The following is a 19,541-nucleotide window of genomic DNA, read 5'->3' on the forward strand; positions in this document are numbered from 1 at the left end:
TATCAGATCTGAAGACATTTGTCATAAAGTCCTTAAATATTTAAGGGCTGAAAAGGGGTGGGGCTTAACCAAAAGTGGATAAAGTTTTTTTATTTATTTAAATATATGAGCATTTGTGGGGCCGAGTTTGGGCGGAACAGAGGTGGTGCTTATTTTGTCTCAATTTAATGATTCTAAATGTTGGGACATATGACACAGCATGGTTGATTGACAATACCAGATCGAAACATTCCCACACTATAATATCAATAGCTAGAGAATCTAAGAAAAAGAAAAACTTAGCCTTTAAGTGGGCCTTAACGTCAGAGGACTGCATATACAAAGGCTTCATATCCCTTCAAGATTTCTGTTATTAATCTGACTGAATGTTCTTACTATAGACAAATAAACTTTCATATGTTGCCCTATGCATCAGAAGCGTTATTTGCATTGCTCAATGTAGCAATGACTTTTCTCCCAAGTGCAGACAACATATAATGAAAGGAATGTGTCCGCAGTCAATCACTCCAATCAATGATTACAAGTGGAAATTAATATAAGCATTGCTTAAATTAAATTACCTGTAACTCTGCACCTTTTAAATTTGGGATCATGATTCAATATTTTTATTTCAGAATGTAAGTAGTCCTTTAGGTTTACATGGGTATGTTGTTTGTGTATCCAAAAGTTACTTGTGGAGTGCTCATATGACACTATTTAAAGATATTTCAATTCTGGATTAAGTTATACTAGGCCATGTATCGTGTACCACCATTTAGAGCGCTTCTCTGTTGAAAGGTTTTGATTTGCCAGGCATGAAAATTGATCTGTGACCTTTGAGCCCCAATTATATTCAGTGTAGTTGTCAATTAGCATTTTCGTAGAATTCAGACCCTGAGACAGCTTGATACCCAACCTGTAACCCAAGGAGGAAGATGGTGACTTCATCACATACCTGGCTGACAGCACTTAGATCCCACAGCAAGTAAGCTGGACTCAGTGTCACCTCCTTTCCTTCTATAGTCATATTTTTTTTGGATTGTATGCTAAGATCATGGAAATCTTTGGGATTGTTCAGTTGTAAAAGTGCTACGCTTGCTTCAGAGTACAGCTGTATCTGCAGAGAAGAAAGAGAGACCATTAGGAGGAGTAAGTTATTAATGGCTTTCCAATTCTATTGAAAATCTGTATTGTCAACTTTGTTATTTGGAAGACAGCATACCTTAAAAGAAATATTCATTGCTTTGCTGTTTGTAAATAAAGCTCTGCTGTCATACCTACCAGAATTAAGTGTCACAAAGCATCGCAACCACAATTATGCAAAGTCTGATCAGATTTACATGTATGCCTGTCAACACCTTTTATTTATTTTTTTAAAGTCAGAGCTTGTTTTGGGCCCGCATACTCATATTTGGAGCCAACATAGTTTAAATATGTCAAGGTGTCAAATTGCTGTGTGTGCGCGCCCATCATTAGAGACTGCAGATAACAGCCAACTTAACACTACAACTAAATCACTATATTTACGCCTATTACAGGACAGAGGTATAATGCTCCAGGACATGACAAGTATTATAAACCACAGACAGAAGCAAGCAGATGAAGCATCTCCGTTACCCGTGGTCTGGAAATCAGGAAAGAGTTTAAAATTCAACAAAGAATAAGAACCCTAATGCAATTAAAGATATGCACTTAATGATGCAAATAATCATATATTATTTGTTTATTAAGGGACAGATTCCTAACACATGACAACAGGATGATGAATTTAGGACACCTCATATTGTTAGAAAACACATAATAAGCTATCGAAAAGAGCTGCAGTATAACTGTTATTTGACACGGACAGATTTTCTCAATTTGTCACAGGGCAGGGAAAACAGGCATCCAAAGGCCTTCTAAAAACAGAACAACATTTACATTGAGAATAGCAGACAATGCGTGGAGAAACAGCTGACTCTGGTGTAATATTCCTGTTATTTGGCATTGATACTGCTATTCAGGAAGAGCAACTGGGATGGTGAAGACTTGACATGAGCATATTACATTTCATGATAATACTCAACTATTCTAGCAGAAAGCATCTGATAGACACAAATATAGCTGTGCACCAACCTTTCATTTCTGTTATGAAAAATAATGACAATCCACAGAAATATAGAACCCCAGACAAGAACTATTTGGCCCATCTAGTCTTTGCATTTTATATCCCTTCGTGGTCGAGTTGCAGTTGTTCCTAAATGCTTCCACTTTATAATAATATCACATACAGTTGACTGTGGAATATCCAGCAGGGATGAAATTTCACGAACAGTCTTATTGCAAAGGTGGCGTCCTATTACAGTACCACGCTTGAAGTTACTGAGCTCTTCAAAACAACCCATTTTGTATCACAAATGTTTGCAAATGGAGACTGCATAGCTAGGTGCTTGATTTTATACACCTCTGGCAACGGGTTTGATTGAAACACCTCAATTCAATAATTAACTTGTGTGGCCAAATACTTGTCCATATAGTGTATGTAGTCTTGGATTAAAAACCGCCACCTCTGCTTTGTAAACCAAACTAATAAATCTATGTTAAATCTTGCTCTAATGATTCATACTATTTAAAGAATATGCCCACTCATTTAAAGAAAACAAATACAGAAACAAAAATATTTATCTTTCCCAACAGCTAAGATAGTGATCAGCAAACATATACTTTTTCCTACTGCCTTGGGCTCAACAACTTGGAGGGATTTAAATGAATCGAAATCCCAGTGCAGCAGTCCAATCGGAGATATGAAAAAAAATTAGCTAAGCGTTAAATTACGTAATTTTCTCCAAAGTGTAGAGGCCTGGAGAAGAGATCATTACCGGCAGGAAAAAATTACTTGGGAGTAATGGGTGCCCCAAACATGTGACCCCTACCCCATAGTTCTACATTTAACTTTGGGGAATCAGCCCAAATATAAAACATTAAGTTAAAGATAGCTAGAGTTCCATAAACATATCAGCTTCACAGTAGCACAAAAGGTTAAGTGAGCGTACAGCAATATTGTTGTAACAAAATAAATAAAAAGCATGTGCCCCCTGCCAAGTTCTACTTTATATAATAGGTATCAAAGGGTAGGAGAGACCAAATATTTTCACTTTGAATTGCTACATGTCAGCGGAAATCTCCAGCTCATAAATAGATTAACTAGAAGCAACATAAAGACGGTTTATGAAGGCAGCAATATATAACATGACAACACAAATAGATATTTTGTAGATATTGCAGTTATAATCATATGCTGTATTTCTCTCTCTCTCTCTCTCTTATATATATTATATAGAGAGAGATATTAACATGGTACAAAAAAATAAAATGTTAAATAAATATTTGATAAAAATTTGCTAGATATAAAGGCTAGAGTGATGTATTAAATGTACCTATTGGCTAACTGCTTAGAACATAAAAGACACAATCCACAAGACGCCACTACACCCTGTGCTACACTGCTCCGAATGATTGAAAGTTGTGACGTTTCTCGCACATGTTTTTGCAAAGCTGTTAAGAACTCAGATACTGGTGGGATTTAGAGTGTTATAAACTCTACAGTTCGCCCAGGACAACTTGAATTACTGGTAGAACATGGACGCTGTGTCCTGTACAAAATATATGCTGTGAAGATTAGACACGATACAAAATATTTCATACCATCCCAGCAGACATTTAAATGGTTGCTTTCCTAATCTTTCACTTGCACAACCCACTTATAGTGTGTGCTATAAAATATGTAGTCTGAAAGGACAGACATATTAGGAAAGGGCTCCACCTAGTGTTTCAAATACATATTGGAAATGTGACATGCCAGTAAGATCATTCCAGCAGCACAGAATAATACAGAATGTATTATTTCCCTAAACAAGGGGCACAAAAGAGTATTTTTAATCACCATAAAATCTGTTTCTCTGACTCTGATAAGGGGGACACTGCAATACATTGGGTTATAATAGGTGAACTAGGAGTTTAGGCACTTATCATACTTGTTGAAGACACACTTCTCCCTTACCATGCACCTCCTCCGTGGCAGCAAGCTCAGTTTTGTATAACAAAGCAGAGAAGAAAGGCCAACAAGGCAAAAACCAGAACAAAACAATTTAAACAGAACCAATTTCAAAGCAAAGGGAGGGTGAGCAGTGAGCAAAAAGGAGGGTCCACCAATGGAATCAGAGAAACAGATTTTACGGCGAGTCAAAATTCTCTTTTCTCTTTCCTCTCATTGGGGGACACTGCGAAACATTGGGGACATACCATAGGTGTCCCTAAGGGAGGGCTTGCTCTGTAACAGATGCATGGAACAACATGCACCCAAAGCTCACACCTGCGCATGCAAAGCAGTGCAACTTGTAGAATTTCTAATAATTATGGACAGATGAACACGTTGCCGCTCGGCACAACTGCTCCGCCAAAGCACCATGACCAGCCGCCCAATATGCGCCCACTGCCCTGGTGGAATGCTCCTTCAAAGCCTCCGGCACTGGGTGAGAGGTACGGACATAAGCCAACCGAATGGTGGAAGTGAAGCAACGAGCAATGGACTGCTTGGATGCAGGCCAGCCCCTCTTATGTTCGTAACAGAGAATGAAGAGGTCATTGGTCTTCCTAACAGAAGCCATGCGATCAACATAATAACGAAGGGCACGAACAACATCCAACAAAAGTAGAGTCTCATCTGAAGATACCGAAGGAGGGAATGCTGGAACAACAATTTCCTGATTCAAATGGAACCAGGACACCACCTTTGGAAAAAAGGAGGGTTTAGTGCAGAGGACTGCTCTATCTTCGTGAAAACCAAGAATGGAGGATTGGAGCAAAGTGCTCCCAGCTCCGACACTCGACGAGCAGAAGCAATGGCTAAGAAGAACACACCGCCTTCCGAGTAACATGATGTAGATTCACTGAATCCAAAGGCTCAAAGGGGATTAGTGACAGCCCTCAGCACAATATTGAGATCCCATGGTTCCACTGGATGTATAAAGGGTGGCTGAACGTGGAAGATACCCTGAAGGAACGTCTGTACTGTGCAAGCAACGCAACACTAATGACTATAACAGAGCCGCAAGCTCTATTTATAGTCTAAGGGGTTTCCCATGACAGCGTGGAAAAACCCCATAGACTATAAATAGAGCTTGCGGCTCTATTATAATCATTAGCGTTGCGTTGCTTGTACAGTTTACAAGCATAGCTAGTGTTGTGTCTTTACTGCGTTTTTTTGTTTTTTTTTCATGCATGTTCCGGTTTGCATATAAAAATGGGGGTCCCCCTGACCCGAAGAAAGAGGAGTGCAAGCCGATTGGAATTACAAATGGGGGGTCCTCCTGACCCGAAGATTGTTTACAAGCATGGACATTTGTAATAAAAAATATGGGGGTCTATGTGACACGAAGATCTAGGGAACAGAGTATATTTTGGATTAAAAGCGGCTGACAAAAGAAGAAGACATATTGTTGATTATATGGGGTTATTATTATTTTTAATAAATAGATGTGGTATTAAAGAGGGTGTTTTATGTATTTATTGGGGTTTAATTATTTTCATTAAAATGTTGTGCTTTAAAACATGGTGTTGTATTTTTATTTTATTTTTTTTTAAACATTTTTGTTTTGGAAGTAGAAGGTCACAGGCAGGCATGGCTGTCAGGCCATGCTGGCACTTGTGGTTCTCCAAGTGCCTGCATAATCTGGCTGCCATGGGTATTCTGGTGCTTGTACATCTACAACCATCAGCATGCCCACACTGTTTAGGGTAACCCGGCATGGCTGGGACTTTTTTTTACCACTTTCATCGCTGTTATTACCCTACACCCACTGGGCTGGTTATTCCTAGTGTGGGAGGGGGGAGGGGGCGCTCATTTTTTTGCGGACAACACTCCCTAGGGAACCCAGCCTAGTGCTGAATAGCCTGGGGTTGGTTTGGCATTATGGCAGGGAGACCCCTGCAGCCTGTCCCCCTGCTATAGTGCCAACCACCTCGGCTGGTTTGCCTAGTGCTGGTTACGTGAAAATCAGACCCCACGCATATATTTCCCTGATTTTCGCACAACCAGCAGTAGGCTGGCAGCACTAGGGTTAGTAGTACTCGGATGGGGAGACCCCATGACTTTTTTTTTTTCTTTCAAAGATTCATCTATTTTTACACTTTTGACAGCCACCGGGACCTGCGGCTGTATAGCCCTGCAGTGTAACAGTGATGTATTTAGCAATCTCGCATCTAGGAAGCAGCGTGTTGGATATGGCAATTTTCCCCTAAACACAGGGAGAGTTGGCAACACACGGAAGAGTTGGCTACAAATAACGGGAGAGCTTTAATTCCCAGCAAATTACTAGAGATGACCAGCGATTTTGAAGATCAGAGTAAAAAACACAGCATAATACATCTGGCGACTTAGGGGTTCAAATCGACTGTCATGTTTGCGGTTTTAAAGCAGACATGGTGGGTTCCACAGCCTAACCCTAACACTTAGGTTAGATTAGATAGGCTGCGGGACTTGGCATTGCCACTTTAAAACCATGAATATGACAGTCGCACTTTTAACAGACAGCAAAACGGCATCTCGGCATTTCTACTCTTTGGAATTTATCTTAACACTGTCGGATACATTAGGTGTCATTTTTAATGTCAGTCTATATTTATTAATGTATGGTCGGCCATGTAAGTATCTGGTTTTTTATATTTATCATTATCGGGAAATGACTACTACCGGGGAGAAGAGGCTGGAAAGCTTCACTCCTGGTTGACACAATCAGCTCCCAAATTCTGCCGTTTTGACAGGTCTGACTGTGTCACTGTCAGACGCCGTCCCCGCTGATTCCCCTGTCAGACGGGGAACAGACGTCTGATCTCCCCGTCGGCTGCCGCTGGACTTCCGGATAGCGGGCGCATGCGCCCTGGTCTCAGTTCCATTGCTAGGCAACGGGACGCTGCCTCTGTTCCCGCTGCCTCCTCCGCTCTCCACCAATCAGTTCAGTCTAGTCTCTATTTAAACCTGCCTCTGGCGCCATTAGGGTGCCAGAGTAACAGGTTCACCACCAGTGTTCCTGGCTCCCTTATTTCTCCATACTCCTGAGTATTCTGATTCCTGATTACCTGTTGTGACCCCGGCTTGGCGACCATTCTACTCTTCTGTGTGACCCATTCTGTACTGTGACTTCGGCTTGGCGACTATTCTTTGGATTACCCTTTTGTACCTGATATTCCTGATTGCTGTGACCCGGAACCGTCTGACCTCTCTACGCTACACTGGTAACTGGCTAATAGGTCCGCGACCTGCGTGCTCTCTGCTGCGAAGTCCAAACCTCCTTGCGGGGGTCCCTGGTGAACACCAGGGGTACGTTAGACTCCGCGCCTGTTTGATCAGTGGCACCAATACCGGTTAGTGTCATTTCATCTTCAGCCTCATAGGCCTACAGCGTGACAGTCACCCTTTAAGCAGCCGCGTTTGCTTATTACTAGAGGAGATAACTCAACTGCCACCAATGGTGTGAGAGGTGACTAAAGCAAATAGGCTACACGCCCCTGCGCAGGGACCCAGGGTGAAGGAAGCCGACAGGCTTATCATTCAACTGGGTCTTTCAAATGGTCCCTGCACTGCACTCTGTAAGGGAGAGAAAAGGATTAAAATAAAAACGTGAAAAACTATTCCTAATTACAGTATTGGCAGGAGCCTATACAGATGTGTCCTATCTCCTAGGCACTTAACAAAAACAGAGCTTGCTATCACAAGGGGCATAGTAGGGAAGGAGTGTGCATTCAACAAGTGCCTAAACTCCTAGTCCACCTATTATACTCCAATGGTAGGAAAGAGAAAGTTTGTTTTTGCATTGACTTATAGCTGACTTTCAAATAAATGATTTCTAAAGGCACAATCTAAGCTCTAGAATGTTTCTGTTTCTGGGCATTTCCAGGTACATTTGAGCTGTATTTTTTTTTTTCAACACTGTTTAGAAGTAGAGATGTTCACTACCCCCGTGTTCTGGTTTTGGATCTGGATTAATTTTGTGTTTTGGCAAAACCACCCTTGCGTGTTTTGGTTTTGGATCCCTATTTTTTTCTAAAACCCCAATTTTCTTTTTATAAAATCATATAATTTTACTTTTTTTTGCTACATTATTATTAACCTCAATAACACTAATTCCAAGTAATTTGCAGTCAATTTTGAACAATGACTGCATTGACCTGGCTGGATGCTAAGCGACAGAGCAATGTCTCAAACACATGGCAGTTCATAGCACATCTAGGAAACATTGCCACACAGCAGTGGCAGAAAAGAAAAGTGGTACAAGATGGAATTGTCCTTGGAACATGAAATCAGTTATGGTTCATTTGATCGCTCCACCCGCTCCTTGGATAACTGTGGTAATTCTACAGCTAATAAGTAATGACGATGGCAGACCCCACCCCGAGATGCATGCTTTTATCAGACCCACACCAATCCAGGGTGCCAGTCAATGCACTAAAAAGAGCCACAGAAAAAAGCAAGTTCATCAATGAGCTTCGAACTAACCCCAATTCCCAAAAACGTATAATATAGTTAGGTACCTTTGATGTAAAGTGCAGATTACAAACACTTTGTGCAATACTGATGAAACAGCAGCAAAGTGGAAGGTAATACATATACACGTCTATATAGACATCCATGCTTACATTACTTCTGCAAGCAACGTTGTTCTTTGTTAATAAAACTGTTGTCATTATACTGTTCAAAAAAATTAAAAATAACCATCCACCATTCTTTGGATGTTGATAGTAGGATCAGGTGGAGTTACAGCAGAGGTGTCACTAATTCTGGTCAATTCTTTTACAGTAAACAAGAAGAGATGTCAAAATGTTGTGCTGAGTCATCTGCATCATCAATGGGTGTCTAAGATTTTTGCAAAGCACACAACAGTATATAGTACATGTAGGTAACATTGGCTAACAGCGGTAGTTGAAAGGAAAATTGGTGCAAGATGGTATTGTCCTTGGGCCCTCCCACCCACCCTTATGTTGGGTCTTAAAAAGGACATGCACACTTTAACAAAACAAGCACTTCAGCGACAAGGAGTGCCACTTATGAGGCTGAGTTGCTTGGTTTGTTTGGGCTCCCACAAAATAAGCTATCAATGGCCTAAAGGCACCTAAGGTAACAGTGCTGTTAATGAACTCTACTGTGGCAAGATCTTGTTGTCGTCATCCTCACCCTCATCAGTTTGTACATCATCCTCACACATTATTAATTCAGCACCGCTGGAATCCACCATTACAGAAGTCTCAGTATTTTGATGCAATTGGCGGGAAAGGCCTTCCTCGTGGAAATTGAAGTTCATTTTTATGAACATCATCTTTTCCACATTTTTGAGGAAGTAGCCTCCTCCGCAGATCGCTGACAAGGTTCCAGGCTGTGCTGTAAACTCTTTCAGAGTAAACACTAGACAGTGGGCAGCTTAAGCAGTGCAAAGCGAGTTGGTACATGGGTCTCCAAATTCCTCCCAGTATGTAAAGGGACTGTCTGATGTGTCTATTTCTATGCTCTCATGAAAATAATCCTCCACCATCCTTTGGATGTTGATAGTAGGATCAGGTGGAGTTACAGTAGAGGTGTCACGTTTTTTGGTCAATTCTTTTAGACCAGACGTGATGTCAAAATTTGGTGCAGAGTCATCTGCATCATCCCTGGGTCTCTTGGGAAAGCTATCTTTCTTCGTAGCAGCAGTTGAGTGAGAAACTGAAGGAGGAGACACCGTCCTATCACGTAACACTTGAGCTGTCATCTTGTTCACCAGGAGCTCCTTGCATTTCTTCAGATCTGGGTCAGTTGGAAACAAAGAAGACATAGGTCTTAAACCTAGGATCAAGCACAGTCGCCAAAATGTAATGATCCGATTTCAAGATTTTGATAACTCTTGGATCCCGGTAAAGCGAATAAAGTACTTGATTTACAAGTCCGACATCCTTAGCATAATTGCTCTGTTTCATCTCCTCCTTCAGTTTCTCAAGCTGCTTTTCCTAAATTCTAATTAAGGGAATCACTTGACTCAAGCTCGCAGTGTCTGAACTCACTTCACAGGTGACTACGAATGGTTTCAGCAACTTGCACAACACGGAAAGTATTCTCCACTACGCTTGAGCAAAACACATCCCCCCTCCTTTCCCAATGTCATGTTGTGGAGTGAGCGTGGATGGCTTTTCGCTGTTCCTCCATCCGCAGAAGCATATACAGGGTGGAATTCCACCTTGTCACCACCTCTTGCTTCAGTTGGTGGCAGGGCAAATTAATTTGCTCTTGTAGCTGCTGCAATCTCTCTCCTACATGCTGTTGCCGAATGCTGGAAATATCCAGATATTTTACGGGCCACAGACAGCATCTCCTGCACGTCCCTGTCATTTTTTTAAAAATCTCTGCACCACCAAGTTTATTGTGTGAGAAAAACAGGGAGTGTGATGGAATTCACCCAGCTGTAGTGCTCTCACAATATTGGTGGCATTATCAGAAATGACATATCCTGAGGAGAGTACAAGCGGGATAAGCCATGTTGCAATAACATCCCTGAGTTTTTGTAACAGACTGTCAGCTATATGCTTCTTACTGAAGACAGTGATACACAAAGTAGCCTGCCTCTGACAAATGTGACGTACTTGGGTACATGCTGCTGCTGTTCCTGCTGGTGAAGGCTAATCACCAACCCAGTGGGCTGTCACAGGCATATAATCTTTAGTTTGCCCAGTTCCACTTGTCCACATATCTGTGGTTAAGTGTACAGTGGGTAGAATGGAATTTTATAGCCCAATAATTACATTTTTACGAACCTTTTGCTAGAGGTTAGGAATAGCTTTTCTAGTAAAATGGTGTTGTGATGGAATTTGGTAATGGGGACACAAGACCTCAATTAACTGTCTAAAACCAGCTGCATTAATAGTGGATATTGGACGTAGATCTAATATAGCATAGTCGCCATGGCATCTGTGATTCGCTTTGCGACTGGGTGACAGCTTTCATACTTGCTTACTCTTGCAAAGGATTGTTTAACAGTCAATTGTTGTAAACTACTAGTAGTCTTCTTCTTGGTCTGCTTCTGGGATGAAGTTCCATTACCAGCAGCAGCAGCAACAGCAGGATGAACGCTCAAGAATTCTTCTGAGGAATCCAGGATAGTGGAGGAGCCTTACCAACTTGGATGCAGGACTAACTCCGATCGCTACTAAGGATATTGATGAGGACGGTGTTGTGGGTGTAGATTGCAGGTGTCGGGATCTAGCGGAGAGAAGGGACCTAACTGAAGAAGGACTGCTTGTTATTTTTTTAGCATAAGTTTTTGATTTTCCCAACAGCTTGCCATGAACTCGCTTTAAATGGCGTAACATGGATGAGGTTCCTAGATGGTTAAGGTCCCTACTTCTACTGACTGTGGCTTTACAAACGCTACAAATGGCTAGATAACTGTTGTTAGGATTTTGGTAAAAATAATTCCACACATGAGTTTAATTTTTTGGTCTTATGCCCAGGCATGACAATGGCCTTCTTATTGCATGCATTGTGTAAGTCCTGCTTCCACTGGTGCAGGACTTACACAAACAACATCATCCTCATCAACATCCTCATTAGCGCCCTCGTCAGCTACACAAATATCCCCCTCATTCTGTTGCAATTCCAAAGTGGCATTCTTAATTTGTGTATCCCTGCTCACACTTTGGCTGTTCATGCACACATCTGCAGAAATGCTGAAAGGGGCCTTCTTTATGGGTACACTATCAGAAAGGTCAGGATTACACATAGCACTCGTGGATAGACTCTCCTCAGGGGTTTGTGTCATTTCTTAATCTGAACATACATTGTCCTCTAAAGCTTGCAGATGACGTAGAGGAATTACTATCATCATGACTGGTGCCAGCAGCTGCTTGGTGCTCCTAGTCTTCTGTGTACTGCTGTGAATCCATTTTGATAACACCGTACAATTTGACTGCAGATTTAGACCAGGACTGCCAAGCCTATTATTTCTATTTCAGCAATTACAATTAGCAATAGAGCTTCCTGTTTGCGTGTTAGCTATATAACACCGTACAATTTGACTGCAGATTTAGAAGACCAAGCCTGCCAACCCTATTATTTCTATTTCAGCAATGACAATTAGCAATGGACCTCTCCTGAATGTCACTAGAGACTTTGAAGAACACTGCTACCCCTCCACTTTCTTTTCTACCTATGACGGTGCCCCACTGCACTAGAAACTGCCAAGAACAGTGTCTTTTCTGTCCGTCTGTGAATTGGCGCTGCATCGCGGTGGAGGGCGGTACTTATAGAATCCAAAACTCGCGAGATCCGGCGACGTAACAATGACGTTTTGCTTTGTTTTCAATTCCGAGGGCGCGGGAAAGTACCGGGCCACCTCGGCTCTCGGATCTGCTAAGTTCGGGTGTATTTGGTTCTCGGGGAACCGAGTCTGAGCATCTCTATTTAGAAGAATTCAAGTAGTGAGAGCTAATCAAGCCTTGTGTATAGCTTAAAACTGAATTTCTGTAAGAGAGCCAATCAAAGTAATACTCCATTTCTTTTGATAGAATTTATTAGTACAAGAATAGAGAAAACATTTAGCTATCAAGTCCCCAACAACTTTTGCTTAAGTCTGTCACTATAAATTTATAATGAAGAAATAATATTAATTTTAGTTGTTGGTTTTGGGTTTTTTAAACTGAATATACACAAGTCGATATTCAAAATCATGGACAGAAATAGTTAAGGATATATATTTCTTTATAAAGCTGCTGAATTGCAAATACTCGTATGTAGATAATATGAAATATTTATTTCCACTGAATTTAAAGGTATTTTTCTTTAAAATGTTCTTCTTCTAATCATTCCAGACTCAATTGCATGGGGATAAGCCAGGAACTGAGACAAACCAAAAACTGAGCCTTCAAATGTAAGAAACCCCTTCCTCATTTCATTCTAGGCATTCCTAGGTTCCCTAAAAAGAGCAGTTTGAACTTCCAAAGCAAGGGAACCTGGTATCTGGGATAATGAATAAGACTGTGCTAGTGGAATCTAAAAAGGGTTCAATTTCAAAATTTACACACACAAAAAAAATATCTTACACAATCCAGTGGCCACTAAGTGAAAACAGGACAATATCCTGGACTTTAAACATTAAAGTCCAGGATAAGGTCCTGTTTTCACTTAGTGCAGAATGGATTGAGCAAGATTTTTTTTGTGTGTAAATTTGTAAACTTTGAAATTGAATAATTTTTAGATTTTTAAGGTGCTCCCTTTACCAGCACAGTTAAAAAACAAAAACCACATTATCAGAAAACATGTGCAAAGTTATTTCAGTAACACACGTTACAAGTAATATATTTTTTGGTCATTACCTTGTTTCTTTGTTTCCACCTAGTTGTCCCAAAAGCAGCACTATTTGAGGCCTAGAATTGCTGGGAGGCTAATAAAGTCTACCGATCCAGCACTTTTAAACCTGCCCCTATCAACTGCAATGTCACGCACTTATTTAGATGATAAGATATGCCAGATCTAGGCAGCCTGGGGCTCTTAAAAGCTTGTGAAACTACAAGTCTGAGCAGGACACGACGGCCCACTAAGTTATTAATATTGTAAACCCTAAGACCTAATCCACCAATCACAATCCTTTTTACAAATGTTTTGTAAAATTATTAGCATTGTTTCAAAACACGCGCTAGAACACCAAGATTAATGGGAAACTTATCCTATAATAAAGAGAACCTGTCACTCCTGGATAACATTTTTTTTACATAGTATACACACTGCAAAAAAAATAAAAAATACAATACAATACAAAAACGGATATAAAGAGACGTTCTGCTGTACTCCCTCTACCTAGAAAATACAAACGCCCGGGCACGATACTACTGTATTCTCGCTCCCACTTTATTGTTTGCAAGTTTGACAGCTTAAACCGAAGGTTCCTCCTAATATCATCTTCTCAATAATATGTCTATAGTAACCCTGATTAACACTTTCCTTACCAGTTAAATGGTCAATTACCCAGAATATTTTATTGAAGGGTTTCCTTACCTGTCTAATCTTAGAGGACAGATTCTCAGGCAGTTTTGCCTTCAACTGATCTGTTTCTTTAAATGTTGATGAAAATCCACTCAGGAAAACCAGATCTTGCATGAATACTAACCCAGGAGAATCTTTATCAGTGGTCTGTAGGAAGAAGACAAAACTTCAGTTCATAGACACAGATCTTGCAGTTAGAATATGTAACCGAAAATGTCATAACTCTACACCATTTTCCTATGGATCAGGCATAAGCAATGTTATTTTTTAACATAAGGCATACACTTCATTATTCAAAGCTTATTTGTGATATTTGATGTACACTGGCTGTACCCATATGCACAAACACTTAGAGGAGAAGAGATCTCAAGGGCCAGGAGAGGGTGAGTTAAATTTCTTAACACATTTTTGTGTGTGAGAAGCAGGAGCTATAGGTTATGTCTATTTTGTCCCATTTTTTTCCATGGATGTCTGAAAAGACCCACATAAGCATATTTATTTTATTTTTTGATGTTCATTTAACTGATTTACAAGGCATTATAATGCTGTACACTACAACACTATGTATGTATTTTTTTTCTTTGGTCTATACATTATAAGAGACCGTTGGATGACTATAACCAAGAAATGGTTGTATGATAACAATTGACCAGTTTGAATACTAATATATATATATATATATATATATATATATATATATATATATATATATATATATACACATACATACATACATACACACACACACACACACACACACACACACAAGTTAACCCGTGCATGATACTCATGCATTCTAGTCAAATCAAGATACTTAAGGTCTTAAAAAGGTTCTTGTCATGCATTTGGGCCTAGCTCAGGCCTCCTCAGGGGAAGATCGTTACTTCCCGACTCAAGCGCCCTTTTTAATGTGTGTTCATGAGGTAAAATTACCTCACGAAAATGAGTTTGACCCCTCAACTCGTAAATTTAGGCTTTACTACCCCTCCCACGGGGGGAAGGGGGGGGTCAGGTCAATTGGATGAGCCCTTTCTGAGAAAATAGTTTTTTCCACACACACACTAATGCACGCCTCTACACGTGTGTTCATGAGATAAAATTACCTCACGAAAATGAGTTTGAGCCCTACCAAATTTCAGCCCTTTTTGAATTTTTTTCCCCACACACACTAAGAATTTAGTAGGTCAGTGTATAACTCTGCCCAGCAGGTGGCGCTGCAACTTGGTTGTTTTTTTTCCCACACACAGACGCCACTAAGCATTTATATATTAGAGAGAGATATATATATATATATATATATATATATATATATATATATATATATATATAATTAGGAGGCACTCACAGGACTTTTCCAGATTGTTAAAGTATTTATTCCATTAGAAAATAGGTGAACGGTTGCAAGAAATTTTTTACATCTATCACATCAGGTCACAAGTTTGAGGTGCATAATAATTGATCATGTGACACCATTGTCCCCTGGTGGACTAAACAATGAGAATTATCTTAGTTGTTTTTTATAAAAACATTTACATTACGGTTATTTACAGTGCTCTAGTTGTTTGATCTAATGTTTTTATACTTTCCTTATTTGGTGGTAATATTCTTTTACACTGTGGTTTCATCTTTTTTACTTACTTATACAAAGCTAGTAAATTTTTTAAACTTTATATACCAGATTTGTGCATTGCTATTATTTTTGGGATTTAGTGATGTATATGGTTTGCTATAACAGACAGCATCAAACCTTTATATGGATAGTTTACGTTCATTTCTCGAATGTTTTGTATTATCCTTCCTTTGATTATAACTGAATATCTAATGACATAGTAATATCTACTGTTGGTAATATATTACACTTTAATGCTACAAGGTATTTTTTACTTGCAACTCTTAGAGAACAGTTCTATATGGACCTATTATATACAAATTACTGCTTGTATATATGGCATCAATTTTCTCTGGTATTCTGCTAGCTCATTTAGCCAATGCTTTTAATTTGCATCTACCTTTATTCTTTCTCTAGGTACGGTTTTGTTTTAGGAACTCTATATAGTTGTTTTTTTTAGCATAGCAGTTTAGTAACAGATTATAGTTCTGTGCTGCACTTCATAGCAAGTCTGCAGTATCTATTACTTTTGCATATACGTTACTTTATATACCGACAGTTTAGTGCCCATTTGGATCACATACTCTGGCTTTTTTCAACATATGTTTAACTTCTATGGTCATTTTTTAACAAACAACTTCACGTTGCTTAGCAACATTCAGAAGCTTTGCGTTGACAGCATGTGCCAATAGAAGGATTTCTGCACAGCCTTGCAGCTGCATAATCAATCACGTGATTCTAGTTTATGTAAAACAATTTTGTGATATTTTCCCCCATAGAGGGGCTGCTTAGCAGCATGAGCATTTTTTTCTGTAATGGTGAGTGACTGGTTTTTACAGATAGCAGGTTGTATTCTCCCTGGTATATAGTACTCTGCAGATTTATTAGGAATAGACTTGTTTGATTAGTGCTGTTTGAGCTGATTTATTTAAAAAGTTTTTTCCTTCCTGGTGTGCTTTGCACCTTGTTTAGCCAATTTGCACAGCTGGTGATTGTCTGATTTGTTCACTCCCACTGTATAGGGCAGTGGTTCCCAATTTTTTGCAGTTCGCAGCACGCTTAGAGTCTCCAAATTTTTTCAAGGCACTCCTCCAAAATAATTATTGAGCAGTCCTTTTTTAGAAGTAGTTGGGTCAAAAAATTGTAATAAGTATTTAGGTCAGGACAGAAATACTTATTTAGTTGTATGCAAAAATGCCCCCTCTGCATCCAGACACTCTGCCCTCAGGCACTCTGTCCCCTCTGCATCCAGACACACTGCCCTAAGGCACTCTGTCCCCTCTGCATCCAGACACACTGCCCTCTGTCACGCTGTCCCCCCTCCTCTGCGCCCTCTCACGATGTCCCCCCTCCTCTGCCCTCTCTCACGATGTCCCCCCTTCTCTGCCCTCTCTCACGCTGTCCCCCTCCTCTGCCCTCTCACACGCTGTCCTCCTCCTCTGCCCTCTCTCACGCTGTCCCCTCCTACGCTGTTTCCCACTCCACTGTCCCTCTCACGCTGTGTCCCCTCCACTGTTCCTCTCACGCTGTGTCCCCCTCCACTGTCCCTCTCACGCTGTACCCCTCCTCTGCCCCGCCGTCACACTCCTCTGCCCCGCTGTCATGATCCCTCTCTCTCCTCTGCCGCGCGCCAGCCATAGAAAAAAAAGAAAGAACACAAACTTACCAATCCACCGGGCCCCAGAATCCACCTCTCTCCCGCAGCTGTCACTGACGTCGATATTCAGTGACAGCTGCAGGAGAGAGGAGGCTGCTGGGGCCCGGCGTCCGGCGGATTGGTAAGTTTCTGTGTTCTTTCTTTTTTTCTATGGCTGGCCCGCGGCACACCAGTGACAGCGCCGCGGCACCCCTGGGAGCCGCGGCGCACACTTTGGGAACCGCCGGTATAGGGAATATAAGGGTGTTTGGTTCACTGTGGTGTAAGTCTTGATAAAGGGCTGTGTGGAGCCTAAAACGTTGACTTATTTTCTAATGGAATAATTAAATACTTTAACAATCTGGAAAATTCCTGCGAGTGCACCCTAACTATACATTCATGTTATTGGAGTTCCTGCACCCAGGCTTGAGAAATATCTACAAATGTGAGTGCCTTTTTCTGTTATGCGTTTCATGTATCCAGTGGTCTAAGAAACAATGTGTTTGGATTTCAAAACAACCATTTCTGCCAAATATCTCGACTGTCTGACAATTAGTTGATTAAATATTGATTTTTCAATTTATTAAATAATTTACTAATCGCGGCTTCTTTATCCTGTTTATTTGAAGTATCACAGGTGTTTATTAAGGAATCGCCACAAAATTTGGACCCCTAAGGTAACTCTTCCTCCCGAATCCAAAAATCCAAACCAAATTACTTTATCTGCTCATATTTTGCGTTACGGCAAAAACGCACGTTTTTTCAAATAGAACTAAAAATACTAGGTTCAGGTGACCAAACGATTACCACCATTTCGACACGCAGAATTCCTGCACAAAAAACCCGAAAGACCGAAAAAACGAAAACAAATAAAACAGACTTGCCTTCAATCCGACACTGGAGATGACAGAGGAAACAGCAAGGTGACAGCAAGGTATTCCGATGAAAGAACTGTGCGGCAATGCAATTTTACGTCATTGCGACGTCTGTCAATCTAATTTTAAAGCGGCAATGTGGGGTTAAGAGTTTAAACACTTAACCTTAGGGGTCTCCACATTGCCGGTTTAAATTTAGATTAATACCTTGCTGTCACCTCGCTGTTTTCATCAGTCATCTCCAGCGTCGGATTGAAGGCTGTTTTATTTGCTTTCATTGTTTCAGTCTTTCGATTTTTTTTTTGCAGGAATTCTGCGTGTCGGAATTCTTACTATAGTTATATCGTACCCAACCCCAGTCGACATTAGGGGTCCCATTTGTTTGGGGGTGTTTATAAAAAGGTATACATTACTACCACAAAAAAAAAAAAAAATCGGCAGGGTACTCGGTTTTATAGTGGAGAAAAAATAATAATAATGAAGTTGATGTTCGATTACTGTTGTACTGCATGTCAGGCGCCGTCCTGCTGCTTCCTTGGGACGGTTGCCTGTCTTCTCACTCCGTGCTTCTGGTTGCCAGGCAACCAGACGCAAGACTTCCGGCCGGACTGCCGGGGCTTCTGCGCATGTGCGTCCCGCTGCTAGGCAACAGGACGCTATTCTAACCTCCGGCGGCGGACGATGACAGCACCGCCTCTCCTCCATTGGCTGCCTACAGTTTGTAAAACAGTTCCTGTCCTCCCTCCTGTGCCAGAGTATTAGGTCTTGGTCCCTGCTCCAGCGTTTCTGTGTGATTTTGGCTTGCCTGACTACCTCTGTTATTCCTGTGCCTTTACTACCCGGATTGTCTTGACTACTCTTTTGGATTTCCCTAGTGTATCGTTGCTTCTGCCTGTTACCGACCCGGCTTGTCTGACTCCTCTTCTGGATTCTCCCTTTGTACCCCATTGCCAGCTTGTTACCGAACCGGCTCATCAGACTACTCTCATTCTGTGCTTCGCTAAACGACTCGGGGAAGGACCACGACCTGCGTGTCTTCTGCAGAGGAGCCCATACCTCCTTGCGTGGGTTCTTGGTGAACATCAGGGACACATTAGATTCCGCTCCTTCCTCGAGTTGTGCCAACGTTAGCAGGTACTCTACGCCTAGTTGTGACACTGCATACATAATTAACACAAGAAACCGTGAAATTTAAAACCTTTACCATAACTTGAGTCCATAACTGAAGTTGAGTCAACAATCCCATTATTTCTCCCTTGTTTGAAACTTGTTTTAACAGTCTGTAATTTTCTTTAAAGTGTCTGCAGAATGCGTAAAATGCCTTCCAGTACTTCTTTGGATAATAGGCACTTCCGTTATACAGAGGACGTTACTAAAAGGAACAAAACACTTATCTCTTGAAGA

General features: G+C 40.9%; 2 protein-coding genes across 2 annotated transcripts in view; both read right to left on the bottom strand.

The window, feature by feature from the left end:
* The window catches only part of SYCP3 (synaptonemal complex protein 3), a 746,653-nt gene that overhangs the window by 116,721 nt on the left and 610,391 nt on the right, over nucleotides 1-19,541 (bottom strand). The gene's annotated exons all lie outside the window — the stretch shown is intronic.
* The window catches only part of GNPTAB (N-acetylglucosamine-1-phosphate transferase subunits alpha and beta), a 69,054-nt gene that overhangs the window by 27,602 nt on the left and 21,911 nt on the right, over nucleotides 1-19,541 (bottom strand). Inside the window, exons 7-8 of the mRNA XM_075209267.1 lie at nucleotides 14,030-14,164; nucleotides 935-1,096 (exon numbers count right to left, since the gene is read on the bottom strand). Coding sequence (XP_075065368.1) covers nucleotides 935-1,096; nucleotides 14,030-14,164 — 297 coding nt within the window. The remainder of the gene's footprint in view (nucleotides 1-934; nucleotides 1,097-14,029; nucleotides 14,165-19,541) is intronic.

This window comes from Mixophyes fleayi, chromosome 4 (assembly GCF_038048845.1).
Source record: "Mixophyes fleayi isolate aMixFle1 chromosome 4, aMixFle1.hap1, whole genome shotgun sequence".
NCBI lineage: Eukaryota > Metazoa > Chordata > Amphibia > Anura > Limnodynastidae > Mixophyes > Mixophyes fleayi.